At 43.6% G+C, this 10,000-nt stretch overlaps 1 protein-coding gene across 1 annotated transcript in view; it reads right to left on the bottom strand.

The window, feature by feature from the left end:
• Nucleotides 1-5,563: 5,563 nt before the first annotated feature.
• Nucleotides 5,564-10,000, bottom strand: part of LOC143288621 (toll-like receptor 4) — an 8,421-nt gene continuing 3,984 nt past the window's right edge. Inside the window, exon 2 of the mRNA XM_076597275.1 lies at nt 5,564-10,000. This exon is cut by the window's right edge and continues 1,127 nt beyond it. Coding sequence (XP_076453390.1) covers nt 8,954-10,000 — 1,047 coding nt within the window. The 3' untranslated portion in view covers nt 5,564-8,953.

The following is a 10,000-nucleotide window of genomic DNA, read 5'->3' as shown; positions in this document are numbered from 1 at the left end:
AAAAATGTCAGAGGCTGAGCCGTGATTCGAACCAGCGCGCTCAGATTTTCTCGCTTCTTAGGCGGACGCGTTACCTCTAGGCCATCACTCCACCCATATAAAGAGGGAAATGATGGGTCAGGTAGTGTAGGACGAGAATGGCTGGTGGACAACAAGGGGAATGGATATGTAATGGACGGAAACCGCTAAGTTGCTGGGGTATAACACAATTGGACTGGCACATGATGGATATGTAATGGACGGAAACCGCTAAGCTGCTGGGGCATAATACAATTGGACTGGCACATGATGGATATGTAATGGACGGAAAGCGCTAAGCTGCTGGGGCATAATACAATTGGACTGGCACATGATGGATATGTATCAGTTTCAGTTTCACTTTCTCAAGGAGGCGTCACTGCGTTCGGACAAATCCATACACGCTACACCACATCTGTTGAGCAGATGCCTGACCAGCAGCATAACCCAACGCGCTTAGTCAGGCCTTGAGTGCATGCTTACATATTTGTGTACCTATGAAAGTGGATTTCATTTTACGTAATTTCGCCAGAGGACAACACTCTCGTTGCCATGGGTTCTTTTTCAGTGCGCCAAGTGCGTGCTGCACACGGGACCTCGGTTTATCGTCTCATCCGAAAGACCAGACGCTCAGTTTGATTTTCCAGTCAAACTTAGGAGAAAGGGCGAGAGCGGGATTCGAACCCACACCCTCACGAACTCTGTATTGGCAGCTGAGCGTCTTAACCATTCTGCCACCTTCCTCCTATGGATATGTAATGGACGGAAACCGCTAAGCTGCTGGGGCATAATACAATTGGACTGGCACATGAAGGCAATACTAGAGGAACTTAAAAAAAAAAAAAATCACGAGATAGGGTGATAGTTTTGTGAAACTGTTTAAACAAATAACTGGATGGATTGTGACATCCAACAGCTGGTCCCACAAGCAATCAGCTGATGAGCCAGCGCTGGGAAGTCGATGATAATCATAATCCAGTGGAGGGCAGCTGGTAAGCCAGACACAGACACAGATCGGCTCCCACGTGACCAGGCTGACCGGAGAGTGTGCAGGTGGGGGACTTACTCATTGCGTTCCCAGTCAGTGTCATCCATGATAAAATGATGACCAGTCGCGCAGTGCAACAGACGCTTTATTATCTCCATCAAATCTTGCTTCAGAATTCGCTCCTCTACGTCTCCAATGGAAGAAAGTGGTATTAGACGACGGAGGCATAAACAAACAATAAATTGGGGAAGGAAATTGCAATATGTGAGTGAGTAAGTGAGTGCGTGAGTGAGTGAGTGTGTGTGTGTGTGTGTGTGTGTGTGTGTGTGTGTGTGTTGGTGTGCGTGTGAGCATGCGTGTTCATAGGAGTTATTTTCAATTCTAATTCTATTACCAAAATTCCAGATCACGATCTCAGTCACAGAAATATATTTTCGATTTTCTAATGGTGACACAGACAGTACCGTGTTTGTACAGCAGCCGTGTATCGCCCTATCAGTTGTATCACTAATCCAACAACTACCACTTTGCCCTATCAGTTTATCAGAAGGAGGTTCTGATAAGAGAATGTCTTCGTCAGTTGACTTCTAATATTGCGCACACAAACGACAATGTTGAAGTCATGTGATGTCCTCTTCTCATCACTTGACAACGGGCCTATGGTTGGAAACGTCGTATCCCACTCAACAAAGAGGATTCATCTACCACCGAAAAGGTTTTTATAAACTTTAGTTTTTTGTCTTTGTGTTTCTTAGAGAAGTTTTGTCACGATGTGGACGAGCCCTGATCAGAAGAAAATTATTCACCCGTGCGTCAGGTTTCTTATATGTTGGAGCCGTCCGAAATTGAAGGCGAAAGTCTGCAGTGGGCGCTGGACTACTTGTGTCAAACACAGTAAGTTGGCATTCGGTCTTCTGCTCTTCTCATGTGTGTGCGTGTTTGCTTGGGCTCTCTCTCTCTCTCTCTCTCTCTCTCTCTCTCTCTCTCTGTGGCATTAAAGGGAAACTACCTACTTTGTTTCTCAAAGCCTTCCAGAAAGTGTGATAACTGGTTACGCCCCTTGGACTTGTTCGCGCGCTGTGCACCGTGCAAGCCGACAGCCCTGGCAGTGGACAATTCCGAAGCGACTTGCTGCTGACTGACACAGCTGGTCAAAAGGAACGGCGTTGCCTGGCACAGGATCGATCAAAACTTGAGGAGAAAGATCGAGAGTGGGAATCGAACCCAGCTCCTCACGGACCACCGTGCTGGCAGACTGATGAGCTTCTTAACCACTCTGCCACCTCCCACCTCTACCGCCTCCCTACCTGGTGAAGTGAAAAAGAGACCGCAAGGAGTGGGAACAGATGTCGGTAGGAAAGTCCAGCGAAAAAGGATGATGATGTAACAAGGCGAAGTTGGTGCGAGGGAAGAATACTGATAGAAACCAAGCAAAAAATAACCCTGTTATCACTATCGACTTAATCAAACAAGAGAAAAACCGAGCAGAACCTGTCTTCTATCGCTATCCACTCAGTCATACATGGCACGAGCCGAGTACAACATGTCTTCTATCGCTGTCCACTCAGTCATGTCACGAGCCGAGTACAACATGTCTTCTATCGCTGTCAACTCAGCCATACATGGCACGAGCCGAGTACAACATGTCTTCTATCGCTGTCCACTCAGTCATACATGGCACGAACCGAGTACAACATGTCTTCTATCGCCATCCACTCAGCCATACATGGCACGAACCGAGTACAACATGTCTTCTATCGCTGTCCACTCAGTCATACATGGCACGGAATGAGCACAGTGTATCTTCTATCACTATCGACTCGATCAAACAAGGCACGGACTGAGAACAGTGTATCTTCTATCACTATCGACTCGATCAAACAAGGCACGGACTGAGAACAGTGTATCTTCTATCACTATTGACTCCATCAAACAAGGCACGGACTGAGCACAGTGTATCTTCTATCACTATTGACTCCATCAAACAAGGCACGGACTGAGCACAGTGTATCTTCTATCACTATTGACTCCATCAAACAAGGCACGGACTGAGCACAGTGTATCTTCTATCACTATTGACTCCATCAAACAAGGCACGGACTGAGAACAGTGTATCTTCTATCACTATTGACTCCATCAAACAAGGCACGGACTGAGCACAGTGTATCTTCTATCACTATTGACTCCATCAAATAATCATCGGCAAGAACCGAGTGAAACCTGACTTCTATCTTTATTGACTCAATCAAGCAAACACGGCAACATTTCAATTCCTCTATCCGGCTCCATCCAGATACTTGGTGTTGTCCTTGATATCGCATCGTTCATGTAGCTAAGTCTCAAGGAGTAATGTTTGTTTCACGGATGCATACATGCCACATGATTGACATACTGGTTTATGGTAACACATCAAAATCAAAGAACCCGTTTCACCTTTGACTCACAATTCATTTGGTAACTTTACATAAACAGGAACACAACACACACACACACACACACGCGCGCGCACACACACACACGCACACACACACACTCACACACCACACACACACACACACACTCACACACACACAACACACACACACACTCACAAACACACACACACACACGCAAACACTGACACTGACACGTACAAACACACACACACAAACACACACACACACACACACACACACACACACAGAGGCAGAAACAACACAGAGGCACAAAGACACACACACACACACACACACACACACACACACACACACACAGAGGCGCAGCGCACACACACACACACACACACACACACACACACACACAGACGCAGCACACGCACACACATTCACATACATACACACTCACACAAACCTTCGCACACTGGCACGGGATCCAAAGATACTAGACATAGATAACGCAAGTTCAGGTTTTCTGAGAAAGATAAATAATGAGTCAATTCAATTTCAAATTCAAGATGACTTGATTCGCCCCAAGCAAGCCAGTCACATCGTTGCAGACACGTTGATAGGTAGGTATGACGGGAGAAGGGGGATTAACATAAGCGTCTGCACACGAACAGACACATAGGTATAAAAGTACTATCATAGATATGTACACATAACATACAAACACAATGCATTGTTTAAGAAAAAAAAGCACGTGGCATGAAAAATACATAATGAAATCATACTAAATTCAGACATGCGGTTCCTGGTATGAAAAATGAAGAACATAACATCAAATCCTTAAGAGCAGGTCAGGTTTAATGTTACACTTTTTTTTTTTACATGCACTGTTTTTATGCTTTCTGTTCACACAGACACCCCCACCCCCACCCCCCAACACACACACGACACACACACACCGTGTGCGAGACAGAGTAATGCAGTATCCAGAACCCGACAATATATATGTAGTCAGGATTACTTCAACAACAATATTGTGCAAGATGGGAACAACATCCGCTGGAATGTAAACTGGAAACCTTTGTGATGCGCTGAAATAAAAGCTGTTATGCAGATTATGAGATTCAAGATTCAAAGTGGAAGTAAGGTTTAGAAACGGATTAGACGCGTGTGGAGTGATGGCCTTGAGGTAACGCGTCCGCCTAGGAAGCGAGAGAATCTGAGCGCGCTGGTTCGAATCACGGCACAGCCGCCGATATTATCTCCCCCTCCAGTAGACCTTGAGTGGTGGTCTGGACGCTAGTCATTCGGATGAGACGATAAACCGAGGTCCCGTGTGCAGCATGCACTTAGCGCACGTAAAAGAACCCACGGCAACAAAAGAGTTGTTGCTGGCAAAATTCTGTAGAAAAATCCACTTCGATAGGAAAAACAAATAAAACTGCATGCAGGAAAAAATACCAAAAAAAAAAAGGGTGGCGCTGTAGTGTAGCGACGCGCTCTCCCTGGGAAGAGCAGCCCGAATTTCACATAGAGAAATCTGTTGTGATAAAAAGAAATACAAAAAAAGAAAGAAAAAAAGAAGAAACAAAGCCAAATGGACACCCCAGTCTCCGCCATGAAGGCAGCTGTACTCTGAAGTTCCTCCAAACAGCTGTAGAGCTTCCGGGTCAGTGGAGTTGAATCGGGGCGGTACCACTTCCTGTGCACCTCCTGGAGGGGGCAGGACGGCAGCAGGTGATGTGTTGTCTGGCTGTCAGTCCCACAGGGGCACCGTGCTGAGTGCCCAGTACAGGAAATCAGTGTATGACTGGTGGTTTACGATTAAAAAGTATAACTAACAACAACAAATTTAAGCAAAATCTAAAAATGTACCCATTCACAAAAATTGACGTCACCTGAAATCCAACATTGCTTTCGACAATTTGCAGGTTCTCTCTCACTTGAGTGGGTGCATTTGTGTGTGTGTGTGTGTGTGTGTGTGTGTGATATTTTTTTTCTTCTTTTCTTCTCTTCTTCTTCTTCCTTTTGTGGAATGGCTGTGAATGGTGAAAAAATGGTGTATTTTGATTTGATTTTTTCCCCTTTTTTGTGTTCATTTTCGCTTTTTTATTATTATTATTTTTTTTTTTAGCTTTATTCCCTCTTTAGGGTGAGGGCTGGATGTAAAAAAGCATGTTACTTGCTTATCTATTACCCTCGATAATAAAGATTTTGTCTTGTCTTGTCTTGTCTTGTCTTGTCCTGAGTCTGAACACTGACAGCTGTTCCCGCCAAGTCAGCAGGTAGTAGAGGTATCTCCTTTTGGGGTGTGGGTGCTGTTGCATCCACCTCTGATGCTTAGCCTGGATGATGGTCTTTACCTCAAAGACGTTGGCGGACCCATCCACCTGCTCTTGGGTAGTGCCTTCCTTCGCGAAGGGGTCAGCAGTCTCAGTGCCCGACACAGTGCAGTGAAAGGAAGTCCACTGTAAGACAACAGCCTGGCTCCTGAAGGGGTCAGCAGTCTCAGTGCCCGACACAGTGCAGTGAAAGGAAGTCCACTGTAAGACAACAGCCTGGCTCCCGAAGAGGGAGACAAGAGTGGAGGACATGTCATCCATATCAGTGTTTTTTTGTTGTTTTTTTTTTTTCCCCGGGCTTTCTTGGGTCGACCACCGTTTTATTTTGTACACGAATTCATTATAACAATTCATAGTAGATGGAAAAGAAAGGGGAAAAAACAAAGAAAGAAAAAAAATGAATACAGTGTACATTAACAATAACATCGTCATCATAAGTCATTATACTTATAATATATTGTTCTATCAATTTGGTCAAGGTGGACACATTTTCATCATGTGTAACAGTGCAGTTTTATAACATATAATAGACATTATATATAGCATCAGCATAGTGTTATGGACACTTTGCTTGGCTAACGTAATGTGGAAAGAACACAACCCACACATGGGATATCTTATGTATGAACACATTTCCTCTAGTTTTCTATACGTGACTATATAAACCACCCATTACACAGTCATGTTAAACATTATTACTGTAGACACATAAGTGCACATGAATACACACATGCATATATTATTTACATACTCGCATACTTACACATTCACGTACATCTGTTCTTCAAGTTTCAGTGGTTTTTGTTGGACTGTAAGACCTGTAGGACCAACAGGGTATCAACAATCCACGAAGAAGAATCATGTATAAACATTTCAAGGCGCTTGTACAGGTAGACCTGAGGAAGAGTTTGGCATCATCCACGCCCTTTCCTGCTCAGTAAGGGGATGTAGTCATGACAGAGGAAACTTGGAGGAATTTTGTTTAATGTCCCGTCACACATATCGGTGATTGAAGACATTTTGTTAAAGTATTTATGAATACATCTGAGTATTATCGGTTAGAAGGGGTGGGGGATGTGGATGAATGGAGGGTTGGGGGAAACTGGGCAAATGAGGGTAAAAATGTGGGTGAAATTTGGAAGAAAAAAAACCCCCTCTAAATACAGTTACAGGAAATTACTTAAAGGACTTCGTAAAAGAGAAGTCGTTAAACTGACAAGCGAAACAACTGATAATGAATACAAAAAGTCAAAAACATTAACGTTCTCAGTCACTTGTGAAGACACACTTTCGTGTACAAAAGGCTTCATCAAGCTACAGTGAAAAATTATTTGCTCAATTGTCAGGTTACTAAAGTTACTAGAGGAAACTTGCCAATCCAGATCTTCACGATTATTTCAAAAGTCTTTATAACTAGTGATGTCAGTGCACCAGGTCTAACGTCACAGAACTGCTGGGGTTTATGCTTTAAAAAAAAAGAAAAAAAAGAAGAAGTAAAAACAGTTCTTTTGTGGATTGTGAGGGCGTCTCCAGAATGCGATGCATTTTGACGAGTAAAGAAAGTTGGTTTGTCAAATACTTAAAGTCCAGCCTCAAATTGAACTAGGGTCAAAGGTTATCCATACAATAAAATGTTTCAGAATGACCTCTTAATCAATAATTAGAATGCTGTTTGGTTCTGATGATAATGACCTGGAAAACAAAGCAAGTTAAAATCATAAATCATGGCTTTCAAAAAAGTTTAAAAAAAACAACAACAACAAAAGAACACAAAAACCAGACAGAAATCCATCACTCACATGTTGTGCACTCTTTGTATGTAGAAATGAACCAGTGGCTGTCATAACATATGCCACGCCAATCAGTAGGAGAACACTATCCCCACCTCAATTCAAAACCCCAACAAAGTTATGTTCAGTCCTCTTCTTAAGGCTATCTTAGCATACGTCATTAAAATGCCTCTTTCACTTCCTTTATCCAAAGGAGTTCCCTAAAAAAACAGAACTTCTTTCAAACATTTTGAAAACTCGCGACTGATGGTAAGCAAACATAGTAACCAGTATGGTAGTGTCCACATAAAAAAGAAATACAACAAGAAGTATCATCCGTAATTCATTGAAATCAAAACAAGTATATCCCACAGGACGCGCATCAGTCTATACAGTTGAACATCCCAATAAATGAAGCAATGATATCAACAGTTCAGGTTTTTTTCTTCCATCATATCAAGTTTGGGAAACCAGTTTGTATACATGAGTGATGAGAGCACTGACATGATTGCAGAACCCAGCAGAAATAACGAAATAGATTTCCAGGCAGCAAGCACCGCGCAATATCACATATCAAACACCTAAAGACTTGTTATGAAGTGAGCAACATGTAACAATTTATCTGCAGGACAATGGCTGAAATCCCCAAGCACGAATTTCAAGGTGTCAGGGACAAAGTGTCCAGTTCATTGACGTGGTCGGAAATAGATAACCTCTGAAATCTGGCAGGCACGAACGCGTGGACGTGTGTGAGCGAGAGTGAATATCAGGCAGCAGCGCTCTGATGTAATGATAAATTCGAAAAAACAAAAACAAAAACAAAACAAAATACTTGTAACGTGAAAGTCATCATTCCAATATCTCCCGCGTACTGTCCCAAACAGAAATTTAAAAAGTCACAGCACATGCAAACACCACCACTAGAGATCTTTGTTTAGTCATTCGGATGAGACGATAAACCGAGGTCCCGTGTGCAGCATGCACTTAGCGCACGTAAAAGAACCCACGGCAACAAAAGGGTTGTTCCTGGCAAAATTCTGTAGAAAAATCCACATCGATAGGAAAAACAAATAAAACTGCATGCAGGAAAAAATACAAAAAAAATGGGTGGCGCTGCAGTGTAGCGACGCGCTTTCCCTGGGGAGAGCAGCCCGAATTTCACACAGAGAAATCTGATTGATAAAAAGAAATACAAATACAAATATCTCCACGGAAACATGTCGATGGAAGGAACACGTAATTGTCTTCCCAGGAAGAAAAGAAGACGGGGAAAGTGTAGATGTGCACACAGGTCAGACCATCCACAACACTGTCAGCATCCTGCAGCACCCGGAGGCCATCAGTCAACCTGCTGTCTCTGTACAGAGAAGAAACGTGTAAAATAACTTCACGTCCATTGACGTATGTAAAGTTTTGTCTTTCGACAACACCAGTTCAGCCAGACACAAGCAGTCAGGGCATGATTTCCGCCAGTGACAGCTCCAGACGTCTCCAGAACGAGGCCCTGACGTCCGGACATTCCTGCCACTGAATGTAAGTCATGGTGCCCAGAACGGCCTTCATGGTGCTGGTCAAGTCACGTGACGAGGCGTCATCCAATAGAATCACTACCAAGGCGTCGTCATTGTCCAGCACGTGCCCCAGACACAGGTCCAGCTCAAACTGACACCAGCGGCTCAGGGCAAAGTGCTTGGAGAAGACCAACACGAACTTCTTGCTGCTCTTCACGCTGTCGACGATGTTGTCCAGGATGTTTTTCCCGGGGAGAAAGTCTCGTTTGTGGAAGCACGCCCGCAGTCCCTGCCTGCCTTCCAGGTGAGGGAGGAGATGCCTCAGGACCCAGTCCTCGTCTTCTTCGGCACAAGACAGGAACACGTCGTAGGTGAAGTGCTCCTCCATCAGCCGTCTCCTCATGATCTCGCCGTGCCCACGGAATGCCACCATGAGGCGAATGTGCCAGCGGTACTGGAAAACAACTGACAGCAGCAACAGTAAGAACAGAAACAGCACTACACACGCGATGAGGATCTTGTTCGTTTGAGTGCTGAATACACAAGCTTGCTCGTTCATGGTAAAAGATTTCAGCGCCATATTGTCCATGTTTGAACAAGTGTAGCTTCGATGATGTTTTGAAAAAAGTGACGGAGAAGAAACAAGCCAGTTTTGAAACCAGAGAATATCACAGTCACACATAAAAGGATTTCCGCTTACATCTAAACTGCGTAACTGCTGGCGTGTTGCTTCACTGAAGGTTGTTTCACGGATGACTTGTATCTGGTTACGATTCAAATCCAGGACTGTCAAATTCTTCATAGAATCAAAAATTCCACCAGGAATGTCTGAAATTTTATTTCCATACAGTTTGAGTGTTGTCAATGATGATGAATTAATAAATGCATCTATACTGATTGAAAATAGATCAAAGATTCCAATGTACAGTCTTTTCAGATTTTTCAGTGAGCCAAGTAAATGGTTAAATTTGTCCTCTGAAATACCTGT

Source organism: Babylonia areolata, chromosome 12 (genome assembly GCF_041734735.1).
Source record: "Babylonia areolata isolate BAREFJ2019XMU chromosome 12, ASM4173473v1, whole genome shotgun sequence".
NCBI classification, from domain to species: domain Eukaryota; kingdom Metazoa; phylum Mollusca; class Gastropoda; order Neogastropoda; family Buccinidae; genus Babylonia; species Babylonia areolata.
Note: the sequence above shows the minus strand (reverse complement) of the source record. Positions and strands in the feature narration are given on the sequence as shown.